The sequence below is a fragment of the Coregonus clupeaformis genome, chromosome 8, assembly GCF_020615455.1.
Source record: "Coregonus clupeaformis isolate EN_2021a chromosome 8, ASM2061545v1, whole genome shotgun sequence".
NCBI classification, from domain to species: Eukaryota; Metazoa; Chordata; class Actinopteri; order Salmoniformes; family Salmonidae; genus Coregonus; species Coregonus clupeaformis.
In genome coordinates this window covers 29,661,504-29,687,451 of record NC_059199.1, presented here as the reverse complement: position 1 = coordinate 29,687,451, position 25,948 = coordinate 29,661,504, and the positions used below count along the sequence as shown (strand labels likewise).

The following is a 25,948-nucleotide window of genomic DNA, read 5'->3' as shown; positions in this document are numbered from 1 at the left end:
AGCCGTGCAGTCCCTCCACAGATGTGCTGATGATCCACACCCGTGGCATTTCTTTGGCTCACCACAGTCTTTCGCCTCGTGCGCCCCTGACCCACACACCCTGCACTTCCTCCCTCCACATGAGGCGAAATTATGTCCGTACGTCATGCAGCGTCTGCAGAACGGAGGCTGACGGGCATAAAATACTGTCCCCCTATCAGCCCCCAGGGAAAACATTGCTGGAGGATGAAGGTACCCCCCCAGGCCCCCTGGGTCTTCCTTTAATAAGGCCTGGAAACTCCTCCTCCCGTTCCAGAACCCGAGCGTGTCCTTGAGGAGCCTTGCTGAGGAGACATTGTCCATGTACCTCCCCAGAAAGGCCCTCACCTCCTCCTCCTTAACATGCGGGTTGTACATGTTAACAGTCACCACTCTGAAGCCGTTTCTCTCCAGGCTCGCCACTTCATAGTGGCACATGGGTCTAGCCTTCTCCACCACCTTCACCCTTCCCATGACCTCGTCATGCTTCCCCTCCGTGTGGAGCACGACATCATATGCCCCTTCCAGGGGATTCGCCTGGAGGCACAACACGTCCTTTACCTCCAGCTTCAGGACCCCCATGAGTATGTTCCTCCCGAACGTCTCCCTTCCAAAGGGCTCCATCTCCTTTTCCCTCCATGCGAACCTTATCGCGTTGGCAATACCCATCCTGGGAATCGCCCGATACTTTTTCGACTCCGCCATCTCCGCAAGGAGAATAGCGTTTGCACTTCTGCCCCGACTCTCTTATTTAAACTTGGCAAGTTCCAAAAAAAATTGCTTGGTTCTGGCCCTGTCGCTTCTCTGACAGTCGGGAGTATAGCCTCGAAATGCCTATGTGAAGTTTATAAAGCCGGCAGTGGCGCCTGCTGATTGGACACCATCTCCCCACCACCCCGATTGGCCCGTTGCGCAGGCCTCCTCCGTTGGCCATTGGACGGGAGGCCCGGCCTCTCCGTGCCGCCCCAAAATTCAAACCCCCGGTGCGCGCACGCAATAGTACGCCGCCGGCCCTTTACGCACAATAATAGTCGCCAAAGTCAAGAGTGACATCTTATAGCCACGTTGTAATCTAATGCTAGCCTGCTATGGCAAACGAGGCCTAGTAGGTGTTGTTGTTCATGCAAGGCCTCATGTGGGCACAGAATGTCGAAATAGTTGTGTATACACCCACTCAATGTGTGGCGGTCATAGAAAGGTACTTTGCGCTTTTGGAGAGCTAGGTGGTTGGCTCTTAAAAGAGCCTTTGGGGGTTGAGTAGTCAAGTTGAAGTCGCAGTAGCGAATTTACTTGGCTTTGACTGCCTTCTCGGTCTTCTTGGGGAGTAGCACTGCCTGGATGTTGGGCAGCACACCACCCTGAGCGATGGTCACACCGCCGAGCAGTTTGTTCAGCTCCTCGTCATTACGGACGGCCAGTTGCAGGTGACGGGGGATGATACGAGTCTTCTTGTTGTCACGGGCAGCGTTGCCGGCCAACTCCAGGATCTCAGCAGTCAGGTACTCGAGCACGGCGGCCAGGTAGACTGGTGCGCCAGCGCCCACACGCTCGGCATAGTTGCCTTTGCGCAGCAGCCTGTGCACACGGCCCACGGGGAACTGGAGCCCGGCACGGGATGAACGGGTCTTTGCCTTCGCCCTGGCCTTGCCTCCGGTTTTGCCTCTTCCGCTCATATTGGTAGCTTGAGAAAGTCACAGAAAGTCTGAATGAGCCGCTCGCCACTTCGAGAGCCGTACTTATACATCGCCACAAGAGGCAACGATTGGCCACCGGGCCTGTGTGGCCTTATCCAATTGGAGCGAGGGACAGACAGACTGACAGACAGACAGCCCTAAGCCGGTTCCCACCCACAGGCAGCGAGTGAGAGGCTACTTTGTTTCCCTCCGACTTTGTTACTTTGTGTCATTTCGCGTGAGCGCCAAAATGTCCGAAATGAAATCCTCACATTATTTCTCTCCAAATGGGAAACAAACAGCTGGTGAGGGTGCACTCTTGAGTTTGAAATCGAAGCCACTATAGTATTGTTATTGTTATTACATGGCACTTGTAACACATCACAGCAGCCTGCCTCTGAACGGGAATAGCCCAGTGGCTCATATACAAATGGCTGGTGAGGGTGCACTCGTGAGTTCGAATTTCTAAGCCATTTTGGCCCTCTATTATATGCCTCTCCCTTCGCACACACCCAGAGTGGGACAATGTTGTGTGCGTAAAAGTAGCCTAGTGTGCGTAATTTCTTTTTCACGACAGGTAGTACATGGAAATCAATGCGCTTTCTATGGAAAGAGGTGGGTGGCTCTTAAAAGAGCCTTTTGTGGTACAACATGTGTTGAGTAGAACACTGTTTGTAATAGGTTTACTTCTTCTTGGGGGCTGCCTTCTTGGCCTTGGCTGCCTTGGGCTTGGCGGCTTTGGGCTTGGCTGCCTTTGTAGCCTTCTTGGGGCTCTTGGCTGCCTTCTTGGCCGCTGCGGCCGGCTTCTTCACCTTCTTGGGGCTCTTGGCGGCCTTTTTGGGTGTAGCGGGCTTCTTGGCCTTCTTGGGGGACTTCTTTGCGGCGACGGCCTTCTTTGCTGCTACCTTCTTGGGCTTCTTCGCCGCGGCGGGCTTCTTGGCGGCCACCTTCTTTACTTTGGGGACTGCGGCTTTCTTGGCGGGCTTCTTCGCCTCGACGGCTTTCTTGTTGAGCTTGAAGGAGCCGGATGCACCGGTGCCCTTGGTCTGGACCAGGGTGCCCTTGGTGACGAGGCTCTTGACTGCGATCTTGACGTGGGAGTTGTTCTTCTCCACGTCGTAGCCGCCTGCCGCCAGCGTCTTCTTGAGCGTGGCCAGGGACACGCCGCTCCTCTCCTTGGAGGCGGTCACAGCCTTGACGATGAGCTCGCCTACGCTGGGTCCCGCTTTCTTGGGCTTGGCTGCTGCCTTCTTCTTGGGTGCCTTGGCCGGCGCGGCGGCAGCGGGTGCTGGTGCGACTTCTGCCATGTCTGTCTGTCGTTTGGTCCGGTACACACACACACGGTCTGCGAGGAGTAGTTTGCTGTAGACGCTGCTCTGCGCTATTGAAGCTCCACACCGAGCAGGGGGCTGGCCTTAAACGCGACATGAGAACCATGTAGACTCAAGCCACCCAGCTCGGCTTCTCTGGGCTGGCCAAATGCTCTTTCACTTGTGTTTTCTGTTCGCCTATATCGTCCCAAAAGTCACCGACGGAGCCGTGTTTTTGGTCCAAAAGCAAACGGCCCAGTGAGCAGACTTGTCTCCGTTCAGAATAAAGTCATGTGCGCCGCGGAAGGGCCGTGCATTTTGTTGCGACTCGCTCAAAACCTCACCGTTGGACTGTCGGGTGTAGCGGTGCGCACTGGTTTTCCTGTGCTATTTGTCTCCTAAATGGCCTAAAAGTGCATCCGATTGCGAGCAGCACTTGTTGTGTAGTGAGCCGAGATGTCTGGCAAGGGAATCAAATGGTTTGGGGTCCCTTGATGTGGTCCAGGGTGTTTTAAAGAAGCGCTCTTTTGGGGACCTTAAAACACATGCACCTGTGAGGCCTGGCTGAGACTAGTGTTGTACTTCAAGTTTCAAGTTGTATTCGTCGTATGTACAGGATCCACATGGTTTAAACTGTCCTATGACATGCTTACTTGCACTGTGTGTGTTATTGTATTAGTACTTTTTGTGCACTGGCAGTGTGTGTGTGTTGTTGTTGTATTTGTAGCCTACTATTTCTACACAGTGAGATTGTGTGTTGTCTTCCCCCCCCCTCCCTTCTGGTAGGTAGGTAGGTAGGTAGGTTGGCTGTCTCTACTAATATATTGTTCACCTGCTTGACTCCGCAGCGTGACTCGGCTCGGTCTTTGTGTCTGTGGGTCTTGGTGTCTGGCTGGCGCCCCATGGGCTATGGCGCGTTGATATAGGCCTAGATAGAGGGAGTCTCTCTCTCTCTGTCTCTCTCTGTCTCTGTCTTTCTCTCTCTCTCTTTCTCTCTCCGTCTCTCTCTCTCTCTCTCTCTCTCTCTCTCTGTCTCTCTCTCTCTCTCTCTCTCTCTCTCCGAGTGGGACAAGGGCTGCATATGTGGTTGGACTGGGAGAAGAATCCCAGCAGGTGCATGTGGGTCAGAAGGCTGATTGCGGCCTCTTTTCTTTTCCCTGTTGTATAGGCTATCCCCAAGGTAGTCATTGGAATCCACTACTGCTCCAACGACTATCTCACTCACTGTGTTATACTGTGACTTGGCCTACAGACACACTGCCTTTTATCCTGTTGCCTCGTGAGTGTAGTAGGGAGGAAAATACACTACGTGACTCAAATGTACTACACTTTACATGGACATTTTGAGTCATGTAGCAGACGCTCTTATCCAGAGCCACTTACAGCTAAGTGAGTGCGTACATTTTCATACTGGCCCCCCGTGGGAAACGAACCCGCAACCCTGGCGTTGCAAGCGCCGTGCTCTACCAACTGAGCTACAGGGGAATTTATATGTATGATGCGACCTTGACCGGAAATGACCCGTTGGCCAAAAGGGCTACGTTCATATATATATATATATATATATTATTATATTCATTCATTCATGTTATTCACCCCCTTTTTATTCTTGCCATTATCATTCTCGTTCACATCATTAGGGTATAGTCCAATGATGGAGCATCCATTCACTCCATCCGTGTCCTACCGATTCAGGAAGTCAACTCAAAATGACTATCCGCTCATTAAACGACAAAAGGCATTTCTTTCCAATCAAACCCAACAGACTGCTTTTTTTATTTTTATTATTTACACCCTTTGTCAAATGGTGCCATTTTACATTGCCTTCACCTGGAATGGAGCCCGACAAACATGGGTTACTATTCAGCGCGCAAAGACACCAAAAAAGGCACGCTAAACCCCTACGCTGGAACGGGCAGGGGAAATGATACAATGTAGCCGCTCTCCGAGCCGGCGCGCGCCGCCCATTAAACAATGATACAATGTAACCGCGGTCGTACAATGTAACGCAGCCTACCTACGCATTCATTCGGTGGCGATGGAATTGCTTTTTTTACTGACAGAGTGGGTGGCTCTTAAAAGAGCCTTTGGGTTAGTAGAGCAGTCCAAATGCGCTGTTTACTTGGAGCTGGTGTACTTGGTTACGGCCTTGGTGCCCTCGGACATGGCGTGTTTGGCAAGTTCACCGGGGAGCAGCAGGCGCACTGCGGTCTGGATTTCCCTGGAGGTGATGGTAGAACGCTTGTTGTAGTGGGCCAGGCGAGAGGACTCTCCGGCGATACGCTCGAAGATGTCGTTCACGAAGGAGTTCATGATTCCCATGGCCTTGGAGGAGATGCCGGTGTCGGGGTGGACCTGCTTCAGGACTTTGTACACGTAGATGGCGTAACTCTCCTTCCTGGACTTTCTGCGCTTCTTGCCGCCCTTCCCTGCGGTCTTGGTGACGGCTTTCTTGGAGCCCTTCTTGGGCGCTGACTTTGCTGGCTCGGGCATGATGATATCTCATTGCTTCTCAGAAACGAATGAGGGGGTGAAGGGCGCTTACCCGTCTTATAAAGAGGAAGCTAAGCAAAGTCAGTGGCCGTGGACACTCCCCTGCTTGCTCATAGGCGCCCCTGCTATTTGCCCAGTGGAGCTCTAGTGCTCAAAAGAGCCTTCCACTCAGAGGCTAGCTTCCCGAACAAAGACAATAGAGGGCGCGCGCGGGTCCTCCCTCCCTCCCTCCCTCCTCTCTATAGCCTATGCTCTGTGACCGATGGGGAATTGTGTGTTTCAAAAGGGGGGGTGGGGTGTGGGGGGGCTTTAAAAGTTGTCCAAATGGCACGATTGTTGTGCCAAATAATGCTGGTGAAAGAATTGCCCACTTTGGCACCGTCAGACATAGGGCTCCCATTTTGGACTGTGTGTGTGTGTGTGTGTGTGTGTGTGTGTGTGTGTGTGTGTGTGTGTGTGTGCGTGTGTGCATGTGCGCGCGCGCGCGCTGTCCCCCTCTTTTCGAGCCACGTCTACCGACTCGTGGTGGCTCTATGTTGTCCAAATTCCACTATTGCTTGACCCAAAATAATAACGTTACTACACTTTGCCACTCTCAGATATAGGCCTCCCTCTGTGCGCAAAAAAAACTGGACGGGACATTAGAATCATCTAATTAATACTCCCTGTCCACTCGAAGTGACTCATACTTTCCTACTAAATAGCATACAAAAAAAAAAACACTATATGGAATGGGCCCTTTTGAAGCGGATGTGGGTGGCTCTTAAAAGAGCCTTTGGGTTCGAGTCGGGATGTTGAGGTTCCGAAGAGAGTGCGTTTAACTGCCGAAACCGTACAGGGTGCGTCCCTGACATTTCAGAGCGTAGACCACGTCCATGGCGGTAACGGTCTTCCTCTTGGCGTGCTCGGTGTAGGTGACTGCGTCATGGATCACGTTCTCCAGGAACACCTTCAGGACACCACGGGTCTCCTCGTAGATCAGACCGGAAATCCGCTTCACGCCGCCGCGGCGAGCCAGACGGCGGATAGCGGGCTTGGTGATTCCCTGGATGTTATCGCGGAGAACTTTGCGGTGACGCTTGCGCCTCCTTTTCCGAGTCCCTTGCCGCCTTTGCCTCTTCCAAACATGGTGTGTTCGCTAGTTGAGTTCAAGTGAATGAATGACTTCAGCGCCGGTGCATGGTGCGCTATTATCTGCGTTTGGTCGACCTGATTGAGGCCAGCGGCACAGAAAGCGCGCCTCTGTTATATGTTCGGAGGCCTTGCAAAGGGGTATGCCATACACATTGTATGCCATGTCAAAAAAGGTATTATTCTTTAGCCTGACACATAGGCCTATAAACTGAAGGTAGGAGGTGTGTCAAACTAAATCTGCACATTGCTAATTGTTCACTGCATGCTGGTCATAAGAGTCAAAACTCCATGAGAACAACAGACTGTGGCTTGCACAACAGTTCATTCAAACTGTTACAGTTCATTCTATAAGGACCAGACTCACTGACATTGTAGAACAAACCACATAGGAATCATGAAGGAATGTGAGGAAGCGTTAGAGAATTCGATAAAGTTATGCTATTCCATAGTTATGATGTTCATGGGTGAACGCGTTTCTTCTTTTACTACACATGTGCCTCCTTACTATGTGGCCTAGATGGTGCCTAAATTTTTTTTTTTTTATTTTATTTTTTTTATTTAACCTTTATTTAACCAGGTAAGCCAGTTGAGAACAAGTTCTCATTTACAACTGCGACCTGGCCAAGATAAAGCAAAGCAGTGCGATAAAAACAACACAGAGTTACATATGGGGTAAAAAAAACATAAGGTCATAAAATACAACAGAAAATATATATACAGTGTGTGCAAATGTAGCAAGTTATGGAGGTAAGGCAATAAATAGGCTATAGTGCAAAATAATTACAATTAGTATTAACACTGGAATGTGCAAGAGATTATGTGCAAATAGAGATACTGGGGTGCAAAAGAGCAAAATAAATAACAATATAGGAATGAGGTAGTTGGGTGGGCTAATTTCAGATGGGCTGTGTACATGTGCAGTGATCGGTAAGGTGCTCTGACAACTGATGCTTAAAGTTAGTGAGGGAGATAAGAGTCTCCAGCTTCAGAGATTTTTGCAATTCGTTCCAGTCATTGGCAGCAGAGAACTGGAAGGAATGGCGGCCAAAGGAGGTGTTGGCTTTGGGAATGACCAGTGAGATATACCTGCTGGAGCGCAGACTACGGGTGGGTGCTGCTATGGTGACCAATGAGCTAAGATAAGGCGGGATTTGCCTAGCAGTGATTTATAGATGGCCTGGAGCCAGTGGGTTTGACGACGAACATGTAGTGAGGACGAGCCAACAAGAGCGTACAGGTCACAGTGGTGGGTAGTGTATGGGGCTTTGGAGACAAAACGGATGGCACTGTGATAGACTACATCCAATTTGCTGAGTAGAGTGTTGGAGGCTATTTTGTAAATGACATCGCCGAAGTCAAGGATCGGTAGGATAGTCAGTTTTACGAGGGCATGTTTGGCAGCATGAGTGAAGGAGGCTTTGTTGCGAAATAGGAAGCCGATTCTAGATTTAACTTTGGATTGGAGATTCTTAATGTGAGTCTGGAAGGAGAGTTTACAGTCTAACCAGACACCTAGGTATTTGTAGTTGTCCACATACTCTAGGTCAGACCCGTCGAGAGTTTGATTCTAGTCGGGTGGGCGGGTGCCAGCAGCGTTCGATTGAAGAGCATGCATTTAGTTTTACTAGTGTTTAAGAGCAGTTGGAGGCTACTGAAGGAGTGTTGTATGGCATTGAAGCCCGTTTGGAGGTTTGTTAACACAGTGTCCAATGAAGGGCCAGATGTATATAAAATGGTGTCGTCTGCGTAGAGGTGGATCTGAGAGTCACCAGCAGCAAGAGCGACATCATTGATATACACGGAGAAAAGAGTCGGCCCAAGAATTGAACCCTGTGGCACCCCCATAGAGACTGCCATAGGTCCAGACAACAGGCCCTCCGATTTCACACATTGAACTCTATCTGAGAAGTAGTTGGTGAACCAGGCGAGGCAGTCATTTGAGAAACCAAGGCTATTTAGTCTGCCAATAAGAATGCGGTGGTTGACAGAGTCGAAAGCCTTGGCCAGGTCGATGAAGACGGCTGCACAGTACTGTCTATTATCGATCGCGGTTATAATATCGTTTAGGACCTTGAGCGTGGCTGAAGTGCACCCATGACCAGCTCGGAAACCGGATTGCATAGCGGAGAAGGTACGGTGGGATTCGAAATGGTTGGTGATCTGTTTGTTAACTTGGCTTTCAAATACTTTCGAAAGGTAGGGCAGGATGGATATAGGTCTGTAACAGTTTGGATCTAGAGTGTCACCCCCTTTGAAGAGGGGGATGACCGCGGCAGCTTTCCAATCTCTGGGGATCTCAGACGTTACAAAAGAGAGGTTGAACAGGCTAGTAATAGGGGTTGCGACAATTTCGGCGGCTAGTTTTAGAAAGAAAGGGACCAGATTGTCTAGCCCAGCTGATTTGTAGGGGTCCAGATTTTGCAGCTCTTTCAGAACATCAGCTGTCTGGATTTGTGTGAAGGAGAAGCGGGGGGGGGGGCATGGGCAAGTTGCAGCGGAGGGTGCAGAGTTGGTGGCCGGGGTAGTGGTAGCCAGGTGGAAAGCATGGCCAGCTGTAGCAAAATGCTTGTTGAAATTCTCGATTGTTGTAGATTTATCGGTGGTGATAGTGTTTCCTAGCCTCAGTGCAGTGGGCAGCTGGGAGGAAGTGCTCTTATTCTCCATGGACTTTACAGTGTCCCAAAACTTTTTGGAGTTAGTGCTACAGGATGCAAATTTCTGTTTGAAAAAGTTAGCCTTTGCTTTCCTGACTGCTTGTGTATATTGGTTCCTAACTTCCCTGAAAAGTTGCATATCGCGGGGGCTATTTGATGCTAATGCAGTACGCCACAGGATGTTTTTGTGCTGGTCAAGGGCAGTCAAGTCTGAGGAGAACCAGGGGCTATATCTGTTCTTAGTTCTGTATTTTTTGAATGGGACATGTTTATTGAGATTGAGAGGAAATTACTTTTAAAGAACAACCAGGCATCCTCTACTGACGGAATGAGATCTATATCCATCCAGGATACCTGGGCCAGGTCAATTAGGAAGGCCTGCTCGCTAAAGTGTTTTAGGGAGCGTTTGACAGTGATGAGGGGTGGTCGTTTGACCGCGGACCCGTTACGGACGCAGGCAATAAGGCAGTGATCGCTGAGATCCTGGTTGAAGACAGCGGACGTGTATTTAGAGGGTAAGTTTGTCAGGATGATATCTATGAGGGTACCCATGTTTACGGATTTAGGGTTGTACCTGGTAGGTTCGTTGATAATTTGTGTGAGATTGAGGGCATCTAGTTTGGATTGTAGGATGGCCGGGGTTTTAAGCATATCCCAATTTAGGTCACCAAGCAGTACGAACTCTGAGGATAAATGGGGGGCAATCAATTCACATATGGTATCCAGGACTCAGCTGGGGGCTGAGGGGGGTCTGTAGCAAGCGGCAACAGTGAGAGACTTATTTCTGGAAAGGTGGATTTTTAGAAGTAGAAGCTCAAACTGTTTGGGCACAGACCTGGATAGTGTGATAGAGCTCTGCAGGCTATCTCTACAGTAGATTGCAACTCCACCCCCTTTGGCAGTTCTATCTAGACGGAAAATGTTATAGTTGGGGATGGACATTTCAGAATTTTTGGTGGCCTTCCTAAGCCAGGATTCAGACGCTGCTAGAACATCAGGGTTGGCGGAGTGTGCTAACGCAGTGAATAACTCAAACTTAGGAAGTAGACTTCTGATATTTACGTGCAAGAAACCAAGACTTTTGCGATTACAGAAGTCAGCAAATGATAGCGCCTGGGGAGTAGGAGTGATACTGAGGGCTGCAGGGCCTGGGTTAGCCTCTACATCACCAGAGGAACAGAGGAGGACTAGAATAAGGATACGGCTAAAGGCTTTAAGAACTGGTCTTCTAGTGCGTTGGGTACATAGAATAAAGGGGGCAGATTTCCGGGCGTTGTAGAAAAGATTCAGGGCATTATGTACAGACAAGGATATGGAAGGATATGAGTAAAGTGGAGGTAAACCTAAGCGTTGGGTAACAATGAAATAGATAGCATCACTGGAGGCACCAATTGAGTCGGTCTCCGCGTGTATGGGGGGTGGGACAAAGGAGCTATCTAAGGCAGGTTTAGCTGGGCTGGGGGATCTACAGTGAAATAGTACAATTAGAAATAACCGAAACAACAATAAGCTAACCATATTGACAAGGGAGAGAGGCATAAAGCAATTAAGGTGTAATTTGAGAGCTAAGACAACAGCTGGTAATGACGACACAGTTTGGGCTGAGGCTAAACATAAACAGGATGCAGTACCGTAAAAAGGAACAGTCCAGCAGACATCAGCTGTATAGCTGAGTTACCATAAGGTCCGGTGAACAGCAATAGGATAGTTCGGAGGTAGTTCGGGGGCTGCTAAAGCACTAGCGAGCAAGAGGGCACGGCTAGCGTGTGCTAGCAGGCCGGGGCTAGCAGATGGAATCTTCGTGGTCAACGTCGTAACGGGAAGCCTGTTGTAAAATCTACCTCATCAGACGATTTCGTCGGCAGACCAGTCGTGTAGGATCGGCTGGGCTCCGTGTCAACACTAGGTGGTCCCGTCCGGTTGACAGAGAGGTAGATAGCCGGGAGATGGGAGATGGGAGATGGGCCTAGCTCAGGATGATTAGCCAGACCTCAACGTCCATTTTGTTGCAGCTAGCTGGTAGCGATGAATCCGGAGTTAAAGGTCCAGTGATTCAGTGATTCCGGCAGAAAAACTGATATGTTCTGGGTCGATAACGCGCTGTGCAGACAGTGCAGACTGGCCGAATAATAGTCCAGACTAGAGCTGGCTGGTAGGTGGTGCAGGCCACGGACAATGGTGAAAAACCGCTAACGGTAGCTGATAGCAAGTAGCTAGTTAGCTGGCTACTCCCGTCCGGTAGACCTAGAGGTAGATAGCCGGGATATGAGCCTGGCTCTAGGCTAGCTCGAGGCTAACTGGTGCTTGCATCGGGGGCAGTGGTGATTAGCCAAACAGCAACATCCATTCGGTTGCGGCTAGCTAGTTGCGATCCGGTGATTAATGTCCAGTGATTAAATTATTTCGGCAGAAAATCCAATGTTCTGGGTGAAATAGCAACTGTGGCTAATAGCAAGTAGCTAGTTAGCTGGCTAGCTAGTTTCAACTGGAGATTCTAGATAAAAGGTAAGTCAATAATAGAATCCGTTGCACATCGAGTGAGGCGGGTTGCAGGAAAGTATATTTTGTAGAAGGATGAAAAGTCTGATAGGAAAATATGTACGAAAAATAAAAATAAAACAGGGTATTTACAGGCTATTTACAGACACACGACAAAAACAGGACTGCACTACTACGCCATCTTGGATAGAAGGTAATAGTAGCATGGTTTGAATGGCCTTTGGCCACTCTATAAATGGAGTACACTTGGAGGGAGACATGTTTGTCCAATATGTAATGTCTACAGTAGTCCATCTGTTTTGTCAGGGAGGGTCTCTGAACAGCGCCCACAGACCTGACAGAGATAGAGAGCAGGAATGCACAGAGTGGGTCGACTGCCCTGGTATCCAGAAGACTCTTGTCCCTCCATTTTGAAAGTTGAGAGACTGCGGGGGAAACAATACGGGCCATGGAGGAAGATAACCTTGAACCACGAGAAGAATGTAGATCTAGAGACCAAGACACCCACCTAGGGTAGCAGCTGAGAATCGGAGAATCTGCTACTTCACAAGGCATTGTGTTGCCACTGTGCCTTAGCAGCCCACCAGCCAGGGAGACTCCTCTGTTTCATCACGTGTGGCTGGGGAAAGAGAATATAGGAGGTTGTTTGGTTGGCCTCTTATTACAACAGCAGTTATACTGGTTGTAACTTAAACATACTGTATCACTACAGAAAAAATAACTCAAACAGCAGCAAGGCGACATATTTGGGGGCTCGTCCATTGTAACAGGTTAGTTCGTGGAAATGATTAAGTAGCCCAGTGTAGCTCAGTTGGTAGAGCATGGCGCTTGCAACGCCAGTGTTGTGGGTTCATTTCCCACGGGGGGCCAGTATGAAACATTTATGCACTCACTAACTGTAAGTTGCTCTGGATAAGAGCGTCTGCTAAATGACTAAAATGTAAGTTGTGTCACCAAGATCATAAACTGAAACACATTATCATTTGAAATTCAAAGTCTTGACTGACCATTAGGTCTGTAATTATAACTGGGATTTCAAATGATAAACTTGATAAGAGATATTCATGTACTGTATAACTGTCATCTGTCTGTTATCATGAGTACGATAATGTCACAACTCTAAGAAGAGTTTAGGATTTTTTTTATTAGTCATTTATTTGCACTGGGTTTTTTTCATAGCGTCTTGTAGCAGCAGCACAAATATATTCTTCAGCTTTTGGTTAGAAACAAAAGAACATGATATTGTTGTGACAAAAAACAAATGGCAGCATTATGCTTGGGCCCGGGCAGTGGCCGCTGCCAAGCGTTGATGGAATCGCTGGCTTTCTTGATTTAACCAGCCAAAAGGATCTGAGGACACTTTCTGGGAAAAGCTAAAGTCTTACAGCTGATCTGATGAGTTCAAAGGTCTTAAAGGAAAATTCCACCCAAAAACTATATTTTGGTGTTTGTTTCAGTAGTCCATTGTTGATATACAGTACCAGTCAAAAGTTTGGACACACCTACTAATTCAAGGGTTTTTCTTTATTTTGACTATTTTCTCAATTGTAGAATAATAAAGAAAACAACAAAACTATAAAAATCATGTAGTAACCAAAAAAGTGTTAAACAAATGAAAATATAGTTTATATTTGAGATTCTTCAAATAGCCACCCTTTGCTTTGATGACACTCTTGGCATTCTCTCAACCAGCTTCACCTGGAATGCTTTTCCAACAGTCTTGAAGGAGTTCCCACATATGCTGAGCACTTGTTGGCTGCTTTTCCTTCACTCTGCGGTCCGACTCATCCCAAACCATCTCAATTAGGTTGAGGTCAGGGTATTGTGGAGGCCAGGTCATCTGATGCAGCACTCCATCACTCTCCTTCTTGGTAAAATAGCCCTTACACAGCCTGGAGGTGTGTTGGGTCATTGTCCTGTTGAAAAACAAATGATAGTGGGACTAAGCCCAAACCAGATGGGATGGCGTATCGCTGCAGAATGCTGTGGTAGCCATGCTGGTTAAGTATGCCTTGAATTCTAAATCAGCAAAGCAACCCACACCATAACACCTCCTCCTCCATGCTTTACGGTGGGAAATACACATGCAGAGAACATCCGTTCACCCACACCGCGTCTCACAAAGACACGGCGGTTGGAACAAAAAATCTCAAATTTGGACTCCAGACCAAAGGACAAATTTCCACTGGTCTAATGTCCATTGCTTGTGTTTCTTGGCCCAAGCAATTCTCTTCTTATTATTGGTGTCTTTTAGTAGTGGGTTCTTTGCAGCAATTCAACCATGAAGGCCTGATTCACACAGTCTCCTCTGAACAGTTGATGTTGAGCTGTGTCTGTTACTTGAACTCTGTGAAGCATTTATTTGGGCTGCAATTTCTGAGGCTGGTAACTCTAATGAACTTATCCTCTGCAGCAGAGGTAACTCTGGGTCTTCCATTCCTGTGGCAGTCCTCATGAGAGCCAGTTTCATCATAGCGCTTGATGGTTTTTGCGACTGCACTTGAAGAAACTTTCAAAGTTCTTGAAATGTTCCATATTAACTCACCTTCATGTCTTAAAGTAATGATGGACTGTCGTTTCTCATTCCATTTTTTAGCTGTTCTTGCCATATCACAACACAACTGATTGGCTCAAACGCATTAAGAAGGAAAGAAATTCCACAAATTAACTTTTAAGAAGGCACACCTGTTAATTGAAATGCATTCCAGGTGACTACCTCATGAAGCTGATTGAGAGAATGCCAAGGGTATGCAAAGCTGTCATCAAGGAAAAGGGTGGCTATTTGAAGAATCTCAAATATAAAATATATTTTGATTTGTTTAACACTTTTTTGGTTACTACATGATTCCATATGTGTTATTTTATAGTTTTGATGTCTTCACTATTATTCTACAATGTAAAAAATAGTAAAAAATAAAGAAAAACCCTTGAATGAGTAGGTGTGTCCAAACTTTTGACTGGTAGTGTAGTCCCAAAATGTTTTGCATGTCAGCAATCTACTTTTCAAGATAAACTGAACAAAAATATAAACACAACAGGCAACAATTTCAAAGATTTTACTGATTTACAGGTCATATAAGGAAATCAATCAATTGAAATAAATAAATTAGGCCCTAATCTATGGATTTCACATGACTGGGAATACAGATATGCAGCTGTTGGTCACAGATACCGTTTTTAAAAAGGTAGGGCGTGGATCAGAAAACCAGTCAGTATCTGGTGTGACCAGTCAGTATCAGTAACCAGTCAGTATCTGGCCTCATGCAGTGCGACACATCTCCTTCGCATAGAATTGATCAGGCTGTTGATTGTTGCCTGTGGAATGTTGTCCCACTCCTCTTCAATGGCGAAGTTGCTGGATATTGGCGGGAACTGGAACACGCTGTCGTACACGTCGATCCAGAGCATCCCAAATATGCTCAATGGGTGAGTATGGGACATTTCCAGCATCCAGGAATTGTGTACAGATCCTTGCGACATGGGGCCGTGCATTATCATGCTGAAACATGAGTTGATGGTGGCGGATGAATGGGCCTCAGGATCTCGTCACGGTATCTCTGTGCATTCAAATATTGAAATGCAATTGTGTTCGTTGTCCGTAGCTTATGCCTGTCCATACCATATGGACAGGCACCATGGGGCACTCTGTTCACAATGTTGACATGAGCAAACCGCTCGCCAGTGGAGGCTCCTCAGAGGAGGAAGGGGAGGACAATCCTCCTCAGTGAAACATTAAAAAGTTATCATTTCTATAATAAACTATACTAAATATATGCACGTCACCAAATAATTGATTAAAACACACTGTTTTGTAATGAATGTCTACAATAGCCTCAGCAGCACTCTGTAGGGTAGCACCATGGTGTAGCTGGAGGAGAGATAGCTTCTGTCATCCTCGGGGTACATTGACTTCAATACAAAACCTAGGAGGCTCATGGTTCCCACCCCCTTCCATAGACTTACACAGTAATTATGACAACTTCCGGAGGACATCCTCCAACCTATCAGTGCTCTTGCAGCATTAACTGACATGTTGTCCAGCCAATCAAAGGATCAGAGAATGAATCTAGTACTGAAAGCGTAGGCTACAGCTAGCTAGCACTGCAGTGCATAAATGTGGTGAGTAGTTGACTCAAAGAGAAAGACACAACAGTTTTGAACAAATTAATTTCTTCCAAAATTAAGAAGAAGCAAGATAACTTTCATTTACTTAGCTAGCATCGAATGCAGCTAGCTAGTTTAGGCTATTCAAACACCTGGCTCAAACAGAGAGGGATGCTATGTTAGCTAGCTGGAACTCTTCCAAGTCAAGGTAAGCTTTTGGTTTGATTAATTTAGTGCCTCTAGGGCCTGCCGGTGTAACTGCTAAACTGCTTGCTGCTGACTGTACAATGTATTGCATGATTATAACGGATTTACTAACGCGTTAGTTCTAGTAGCTATGTTGACTATGACATGACAACGATGCAGGCTGTGTATAGTGGTTAGTGCTCCTGATATGAAGGTTTGGCTTGGAAAGGTTTTTTCGCCTGGTCACAGATCAGATCAAATTTTATTTGTCACATGCGCCGAATACAACAGGTGTAGACCTTACCGTGAAATGCTTACTTACAAGCGCTTAACCAACAATGCAGTTCAAGAAATAGAGTTATGAAAATATTTACTAAATAAAATAGAGTAAAAAATAAAATAAAAAGTAGCACAATAAAATAACAATACCGATGCTATATACAGGGGGTACCAGTACCGAGTCAATGTGCGGGGTACAGGTTAGCCAAAGTAATTTGTACATGTAGGTAGGGGTAAAGTGAGTATGCATAGATAATAAACAGCGAGTAGCAGCAGTGTAAAATCAAAGGCAGGGGGGTGTCAATGTAAATAGTCCGGGTGGCAATTTGATTAATTGTTCAGCAGTCTTATGGCTTGGGGGTAGACGCTGTTAAGGAGCCTTTTGGAACTAGACTTGGCGCTCCGGTACCGCTTGCCGTGAAGTAGCAGAGAGAACAGTCTTTGACAATTTGTTGGGCCTTCCTCTGACACAGGCTAGTATATAGGTCCTGGATGGCAGGAAGCTTGGCCCCAGTGATGTACTGGGCCGTACACACTACCCTCTGTAGCGCCTTACGGTAGGATGCCGAGCAGTTACCATACCAGGCAGTGATGCATCCGGTCAGGATGCTCTCAATGGTGCAGCAATGGTATGGGCAGTCAATGAACAGCATTCTCACATACCCTTGAATGAGTAGGTGTGTCCAAACTTTTGACTGGTACTGTAGGTGTTCCTTTTGTCCAGGTGGGAAAGGGCAGTGTGGAGTGCGATTGAGATTGCGTCATCTGTGGATCTATTGGGGCGGTATGCGAATTGGAGTGGGTCTAGGGATTCCGGGTTGATGGTGTTGATGTGAGCCATGACCAGCCTTTCAAAGCACATCATGGCTACCGACTTGAGTGCTACAGGGCGGTAGTCATTTAGGCAGGTTACCTTCGCTTTCTTGGGCACAGGGACTATGGTGGTCTGCTTGAAACATGTAGGTATTACAGACTTGGTCAGAGAGAGGTTGAAAATGTCAGTGAAGACACTTGCCAGTTGGTCCGCGCATGCTTTGAGTACACGTCCTGGTAATCCGTCTGGCCCCGCGGCCTTGTGAATGTTGACCTGTTTAAAGGTCTTGCTCACATCAGCTACGGAGACCGTGACCACACAGTTGTCCGGAACAGCTGGTGCTCTCATGCATGCTTCAGTGTTGCTTGCCTCGAAGCGAGTATAAAAGGCATTTAGCTCGTCTGGTAGACTCACGTCACTGGGCAGCTCGTGGCTGTATTTCCCTTTGTAGTCCGTAATAGTTTGCAAACCCTGCCACATCCGACCAGCGTCAGAGCCGGTGTAATAGGATTCAATCTTAGTCCTGCATTGACGATTTGCCTGTTTGATGGTTTGTCTGAGGGCATAGTGCGATTTCTTAGAAGCATCCGGATTAGTGTCCCGCTCCTTGAAAGCCTTTAGCTCGGTGCGGATGTTGCCTGTAATCCATAGCTTCTGGTTGGGATATGTACGTACGGTCACTGTGGGGGGGACGTCGACGATGCAGTTATTGACGAAGCTGGTGACTGAGGTGGTATATTCTTCAATGCCATTGTATGAATCCCGGAACATATTCCAGTCTGTGCTAGCAAAACTGTCCTGTAGCGTAGCATCCGCGTCATCTGACCACTTTCGTATTGAGTGAGTCACTGGTACTTCCTGCTTTAGTTTTTGCTTGTAAGCAGGGAGCAGGAGGATTGAATTATGGTCAGATTTGCCAAATGGAGGGCGAGGGAGAGCTTTGTATGCGTCTCTGTGTGTGGAGTAAAGGTGGTCTAGAGTGTTTTTCCCTCTAGTATAAATGTTGCATTAAAGTCCGCGGCCACTAGGAGCGCCGCTTCTGGGTGAGCATTTTCTTGTTTGCATATGGCCTTATACAGCTCGTTGAGTGCGGTCTTACTGCCAGCATCGGTTTGTGATGGTAAATAGACGGCTATGAAAAATATTGATGAAAACTCTCTTGGTAGATAGTGTGGTCTACAGTTTGTCATGAGGTACTCTACCTCAGGCGAGCAATACCTCAAGACCTCCTTAATATTAGACATCGCGCACCAGCTGTTACTGACAAATAGACACACACCCCCACCCCTCGTCTTACCAGACGTAGCTGTTTTGTCCTGCCGATGCATGGAAAATCCAGCCATCTGAAGATTATCCGTGTAGTCGTTCAGCCACGACTCGGTGAAACATAAGATATTACAGTTTTTAATGTCCCGTTGGTAGGATAGTCTCGAGCGGAGATCATCCAGTTTATTTTCCAGTGATTGCACATTGGGCAATAGAGCGGATGGTAGAGGCGGGTTACCACCTCGCCGACGAATTCTCACAAGGCACCCCGATCTCCACCCCCTGTATTTCCATCTTTTCTTCGCGCGAATGACGGGGATTTGGGCCTTCGCATCGGACTCATTAAAGAAAAAATATTAGTCCAGTTCAAGGTGAGTAATAGCTGTTCTGATATTCAGAAGCTCTTTTCGGTCATAAGAGAAGGTAGCAGCAACATTATGTACAAAATAAGTTAAAAACAACAAAAATGAAACCGGGATAAACATACCTGATTTTGTCCAATAGAAACTCTCGTTTGCAACTGTTGGACTAATGATTACACTCATCAGCTAGATGCAGGCAAGAGTGTGCAAGGCGGAATTGAATATGTCACTGTCTGTCACTTTGATTACCGTATTTTCCGCACTATAAGGCGCACCGGAGTATAAGCCGCAGCAGCTAAATTGAATGATGTGTACATATATAAGCCGCACTGGACTATAAGCCGCAGGTGTTTTAATGTTTAATTACCATATGTAAGGGTTCGTGCACAGAGGGGATTGTCGGGAAAGAGATGGCTGCTTGAGGAAGCTCCCATTTAGAACATATTCTGTGCTGTGTAAACTGTACTGTATCACATAGCGTTTCAGACACACAAACTTTTCAACTTTCAAACTTAAACGGTGCGCTCCCAGCGCACATACCGGCAGTGATCTACAGCAGTGGTTTTCAACCAGTGGTCCTTGAGGGAGTGCTAGGGGTTCCCCAGCAAAATTAGTTAATAGCGTCACAATCATTTAACCACTTAACTTTGGTTATTTTTGAAAAACCTTGAAAAAGTGTGCACATCTTTGAATATTTATCTACATTATAGCCTACAGTAGTACCATAACAAAAAACAAAGCTTACAGCGCTTGACGAGGCAATATCAATGGCTAAATTAAATGTGTTTTTTTAAAAGTGCAAAATAAAGTGCCTGTAACACGACAGTAAGCACGTAAGCCTAAAGTTGCAGCAACACGGCTGCTTAAAATATACGGTAATCAGCCTACCAGAAAAGTCATTAATCCTCGTCTTCATCTTTTAGGCTAAGGTGCAGTACACGGCTGTAACCAGAAAAGTCAAGTCATTAATCCTCATCTCCGTCTTCTTCCTGCGTACTAAAACCACCAAAGTCCTCATCTTCAGTGTCGGAAACGAACAGGCTCAGGGTGGCTTCGTCAGCCACTCTCCTCTCTCCTTCGTTGTCGCTCTCAAAACCAACGAACTCCTCTTCGTCACTGTCGGAATCGAACAGCCTCTGAAGGGCCTCAGCTGTGGCGGCGTCCTCCTCTTCATCACGCAGCAGTCCAGCCTTTCGGAACCCGTTAATGATCGTGGATGTTTTGACACTCCTCCACGCTATCAGGATCCACTCGCAAACTTGAGCGAAAGTTGCTTTTCGCATGCGACCAGTTTTGGTGAATGATTTATCGCCGCTAGTCATCCACGCCTCCCACTGAACGCGTAGTGCCACTTTGAACGCACGGTTGACACTGATGTTGAGTGGCTGCAGATGCTTCGTTGTGCCCCAGGAATCACAGCTGGAATCGAGTTTGTGCTCTTGATGGCTGCTTTCACATAATCCGTTATATGGGCCCTCATGCTGTCCAAAACGAGCAAAGCTTTTTTTTGGCGAAAGAATCCTCCAGGGCGCTTGACGTAGCACTCATTCAGCCACTCATTCATTACGCTTTCCATCATCCACCCTTTCTTGTTGACTTTAAAGGAGATGCCGTTCAGGATCTTTTCTTTTGGCATTGTAATCCGCTTAAAAATCACCATTGGCGGAAGCTTTAATCCAGATGCTGTGCAGCCAAGAAGACAAGTGAAATTCGTTCTCTCGTGGCCAGTGGTTCTCAACGTGCTGGACGATTCACCTTTCTTGTTAACAGTCCTAGTGAGAGGCAGGTCAAACGTCAAAGGCACTTCATCCATATTTATGATCTGGTCCGGTCCGATAGAGGAATATTCCATCTTTCTTTGTGTGAATTCGCCTAAGTTTATTTTTTTCCTGGTAGTCGGGAGGGAGTTGCTGACACACAGTCGTCCGCGCCCTGATGGACAGTCCCTTTCGTCTCATAAATCTGAAACACCAGGATGGTCCACCTCTACAATTTTCAATTTTCATTTCGGTGGCGACTGTTTCAGCTTTCAGTCGGATCTGCACGGTGAAAACACCTCGGCCGTCTGCTCTCTGTGTGTTCACCCAATCTTCAAGAAAGTCTTCAAGTTCGGGCCATCTGCTTTTATTACCTCTGAAAGCTTTTCTTGACTTTTTGCATTGAGACAGTTCTTCCCGCTGGCGTCTCCAACGTCTCACCATTGACTCATTGATGCCAAGGCTACGTGCAGCAGCTCTATTTCCTTCTTTTACAGCCAGATTGACTGCCTTTAACTTAAAAGCTGCATCATATGCATTTCTACGTTTGTTTTCCATAATGAGGGTTTGTGCATGAAAACTTCCTTTGCACAAACTGTCTCGCTCTCATAATGTCTGTCTGTCTTGCTCTCGTTCTGTCTCTCGTACCACTCTCGGTTCCACTTTTACTTTTGCGCGCTACCTGTCTCACTCTTTTCCGGCCTCCAGCTTTTCCTGCTGGAGCCCGCCGCTTAAAGGTGGGGGGCGCGGACCGGTCATAGAGCCCATAGAGTTAAAGTTGGTGGACTGTAACCTGTAAAATCCATAGATTTAGGAGGTCTTCTAGTGGCCGTTAGCTGTAAAAATCCATAGATTAGCCGCACCGTTATATAAGCCGCAGGGTCGAAAAATGGGGAAAAAGGCACGGCTTATAGTCCGAAAATTACTGTACTCCAAATTCTCTCGACCTGTGCACCTACGTTGTAAACTTTAATTCATAGGTTAGGTGTAGCAACCTCATGATGGGTACATGGACGTACTGCCAAATTCTCTAAAACAACGTTGGAGGCAGCTTATGGTAGAGAAATTAACATTAAATTCCCTGGTAACAGCTCTGGTGGACATTCCTGCAGTCAGCATGCCAATTGCACGTTCCCTCAAAACTTAAGACATCTGTGGCATTGTGTTATGTGACAAAATTGCACATTTTATAGTGGCCTTTTATTGTCCCCAGCACAAGGTGCACCTGTGTAATGATCATGCTGTTTAATCATCTTCTTGATTTGCCACACCTGTTAGGTGGATGGATTATCTTGGCAAAGGAGAAATGCTCACTAACAGGGATGTAAACAAATCTGTGCACAAAATTTCAGAGAAATACGCTTTTTGTGCATATAGATTTGTGGGTGAACATTTCTGGGATCTTTTACTTCAGCTCATGAAACATGGGACCAACACTTTACATGTTGCGTTTATATTTTTGTTCAGGGTATATAACCAAAATACAGAAATACAGCCGGTATGATCAAGCGTCAATTGAACCACATAGTGGTGAATGGTGAAAGCTAATGGCCATGCCCATGTCCTCATCTACAGGCTGCCTACAACATGGGCAGGTCCTGTAGTTCTAGGACACTAATGTCACATGTATTAAGGCCTCAAAGAGGAAGTTAATTGGACCAGCGTGTCATCCAGGTCATATTGAGGGGCATCAGCAAGGCACCTCAATCAGCATAGATGTATAGCAAGGCCTCATAGTGATCCTTTAGTGTGGCTCATAAACAATAAACATAAGTGTTGTTCCCCTGTATTTGCTGGGACTGACAGTAGCAGTGGTTGGACTGTAACCTCAGAAACCCTCTCTGAAATAGAGGATAAACAAGAAAGCAAGCTTTATCTACCAGCTGTTGAACATATTATTTATTGAAACTCCTTGATGGCAACTTTAGCTTTACACCATAGCTATTGCTGAATAGCTTAATATCACCACCAGACATTATAAGATTTAGCAAGGCAGCCAATGACTGATTAATTGCACAAAAGAGCAGCTCAGTATACAACATACGGCCTCCTACTGACTTATCGAGTCATGCGTATATCTGTAAATATTATAATACAATTACTGTACACTTAGTCAATATATTGCATATTTAATGTCCTACAGTACCTCCACAGTGCTGTTTTATAATAATGTTAATTGTTATATCCAGAGTACATACACTGAGTATACAAAATGTTAAGAACTCTTTCCATGACATAGACTGACCAGGTGAATCCAGGTGAAAGCTATGATCCCTTTTTGATGTCACATGTTAAATCCACTTCAATCAGTGTAGATGAAGGGGAGGAGACAGCTTAAAGAAGGATTTTTAAGCCTTGAGACAATTGAAACATGGATGGTGTATGTGTGCCATTCAAAGGGTGAATGGGCAAGACAAAAAAATGTAAGTGCCTTTGAACGGTACATGGTGGTAGGTGCAATGCTGCTGGGTTTTTCACGCTCAACAGTGGTCCACCACCCAAAGGACATCCAGCCAACTTGACACAACTGTGGGAAGCATTGGAGTCAACATGGGCCAGCATCCCTGTGGAATGCTTTCGACACCTTGTAGAGTCCATGCCCTGATGAATAGAGGCTGTTCTGAGGGCAAAACATCCACTCTGTCACACCCTGATCTGTTTCACCTGTCTTGTGCTTGTCTCCAACCCCCACCAGGTGTCTCCCATTTCCCCCATTATCCCCTGTGTATTTATACCTGCGTTTTCTGTTTGTCTGTTGCCAGTTTGTCTTGTTTTGTCAAGTCTTACCAGCGTGTTTCCCATTTCTACTGTTCTCAAGTTCTTGTTTTCTAGTCTTCCTGGTTCTGACCTTTCTAACTGTCCTGACCCTGAGCCTGCCTGTCATTCTTTCCCTGATTGACTATGCCTTGGATTACGAACCTCTGCCTGCCCTCGACCTTCCCTTTGCCTGCCCCTTTGTTATAATAAATATTCTGAGAACCAAACTATCCGCCTCCAGTGTCTACATCTGGGTCATATCCCATATCCTGAGTGGTGATAAACTCTAAGAAAAAAAGTGCTATCTAGAACCTAAAAGGGTTCTTTGGCTGTCTCAATAAGAAAAGCCTTTTAAGAACCCTTTTTGGTTCCAGGTACATGGAACCAAAAAGGGTTCTCCTATGGGGACAGCCGAAGAACCCTTTCGGAACCCTTTATTCTAAGAGTGTAACAACAAAGAACCTGTAATCTAATATGTAGGGTCTGTGGGGATAATGCATGGCCTTAATGTACTTATGATTCAGTCTGAGTCGTATTCCAATGGCAAAGCAATAGCGTTGGTAAAAGAGATAGGGTAGGCAAGAGCCCAGGGTGGTACTTCAAAAATGTCATAGGTGGACCTAACCTACTATATTATGCATACAACAGTTGGTGAAATATTCCTCATAAACATGATTATACAGTGGGGGAAAAAAGTATTTAGTCAGCCACCAATTGTGCAAGTTCTCCCACTTAAAAAGATGAGAGAGGCCTGTAATTGTCATCATAGGTACACGTCAACTATGACAGACAAATTGAGGAAAAAAATTCCAGAAAATCACATTGTAGGATTTTTTATGAATTTATTTGCAAATTATGGTGTAAAATAAGTATTTGGTCACCTACAAACAAGCAAGATTTCTGGCTCTCACAGACCTGTAACTTCTTCTTTAAGAGGCTCCTCTGTCCTCCACTCGTTACCTGTATTAATGGCACCTGTTTGAACTTGTTATCAGTATAAAAGACACCTGTCCACAACCTCAAACAGTCACACTCCAAACTCCACTATGGCCAAGACCAAAGAGCTGTCAAAGGACACCAGAAACAAAATTGTAGACCTGCACCAGGCTGTGAAGACTGAATCTGCAATAGGTAAGCAGATTGGTTTGAAGAAATCAACTGTGGGAGCAATTATTAGGAAATGGAAGACATACAAGACCACTGATAATCTCCCTCGATCTGGGGCTCCACGCAAGATCTCACCCCGTGGGGTCAAAATGATCACAAGAACGGTAAGCAAAAATCCCAGAACCACACGGGGGGACCTAGTGAATGACCTGCAGAGAGCTGGGACCAAAGTAACAAAGCCTACCATCAGTAACACACTACGCCGCCAGGGACTCAAATCCTGCAGTGCCAGACGTGTCCCCCTGCTTAAGCCAGTACATGTCCAGGCCCATCTGAAGTTTGCTAGAGTGCATTTGGATGATCCAGAAGAGGATTAGGAGAATGTCATATGGTCAGATGAAACCAAAATATAACTTTTTGGGAAAAACTCAACTCGTCGTGTTTGGAGGACAAAGAATGCTGAGTTGCATCCAAAGAACACCATACCTACTGTGAAGCATGGGGGTGGAAACATCATGCTTTGGGGCTGTTTTTCTGCAAAGGGACCAGGATGACTGATCCGTGTAAAGGAAAGAATGAATGGGGCCATGTATCGTGAGATTTTGAGTGAAAACCTCCTTCCATCAGCAAGGGCATTGAAGATGAAACGTGGCTGGGTCTTTCAGCATGACAATGATCCCAAACACACCGCCCGGGCAACGAAGGAGTGGCTTCGTAAGAAGCATTTCAAGGTCCTGGAGTGGCCTAGCCAGTCTCCAGATCTCAACCCCATAGAAAATCTTTGGAGGGAGTTGAAAGTCCGTGTTGCCCAGCGACAGCCCCAAAACATCACTGCTCTAGAGGAGAGCTGCATGGAGGAATGGGCCAAAATACCAGCAACAGTGTGTAAAAACCTTGTGAAGACTTACAGAAAACGTTTGACCTGTGTGCCAACAAAGGGTATATAACAAAGTATTGAGAAACTTTTGTTATTGACCAAATACTTATTTGCCACCATAATTTGCAAATAAATTCATAAAAAATCCTACAATGTGATTTTCTGGATTCTTTTTTCTCATTTTGTCTGTCATAGTTGACGTGTACCTATGATGAAAATTACAGGCCTCTCTCATCTTTTTAAGTGGGAGAACGTGCACAATTGGTGGCTGACTAAATACTTTTTTCCCCCACTGTATTTGGAACAGGAGAATCTTTACCACCATGGTAAATTAGTAGTCATACTGTACATTGGACCCTGAATTTTTCTGGCCTCAGAAGTTCCCCTGTTCATGACTCAGAGTAGTTGACTGAGAGTAGTCAGGCGAAAGTGCAGATTTTTTTTCTCCAATTTACGACAGATTTTCATGCAAATATTATAAAAACTGACAAAGCGTGATGATGTAGTGCACATAAAAACCACTTTTGTGCTAAAGATCTCATGTGCCGAATAATAACCATTAAATATAGTTTTTTTCACACAAACTGTTGCAATAAAAGGGAAACTTGTCCAATCTGTTTTTTTTGCATGCTCTCTAGAGCAGGTTTTCCCAAACTCA

At 46.3% G+C, this 25,948-nt stretch overlaps 4 protein-coding genes across 4 annotated transcripts; all 4 read right to left on the bottom strand.

Annotated features, from left to right (window-relative positions):
• Nucleotides 1-1,304: 1,304 nt before the first annotated feature.
• LOC121571370 (histone H2A) lies at nucleotides 1,305-1,691 on the bottom strand. The gene has a single exon (XM_041882775.2). The coding sequence runs from the start codon at nucleotides 1,689-1,691 to the stop codon at nucleotides 1,305-1,307; it is 387 nt and encodes a 128-aa protein (XP_041738709.1).
• Nucleotides 1,692-2,374: 683 nt separating this feature from the next.
• On the bottom strand, nucleotides 2,375-3,119 carry LOC121571368 (histone H1-like). The gene has a single exon (XM_041882774.2). It carries the CDS (start codon nucleotides 2,996-2,998, stop codon nucleotides 2,375-2,377), a length of 624 nt encoding a protein of 207 aa, XP_041738708.1. The 5' UTR covers nucleotides 2,999-3,119.
• A 1,949-nt stretch (nucleotides 3,120-5,068) lies between these two features.
• Nucleotides 5,069-5,515, bottom strand: LOC121571371 (histone H2B-like). The gene has a single exon (XM_041882776.2). It carries the CDS (start codon nucleotides 5,492-5,494, stop codon nucleotides 5,120-5,122), a length of 375 nt encoding a protein of 124 aa, XP_041738710.1. The 5' UTR covers nucleotides 5,495-5,515; the 3' UTR covers nucleotides 5,069-5,119.
• Nucleotides 5,516-6,311: 796 nt separating this feature from the next.
• Nucleotides 6,312-6,622, bottom strand: LOC121561702 (histone H4). Its single transcript, XM_041874225.2, is given in 2 exon segments — nucleotides 6,312-6,590; nucleotides 6,593-6,622. Coding segments are annotated over 2 exon segments (309 nt in total).
• Between the last annotated feature and the right edge of the window lie 19,326 nt (nucleotides 6,623-25,948).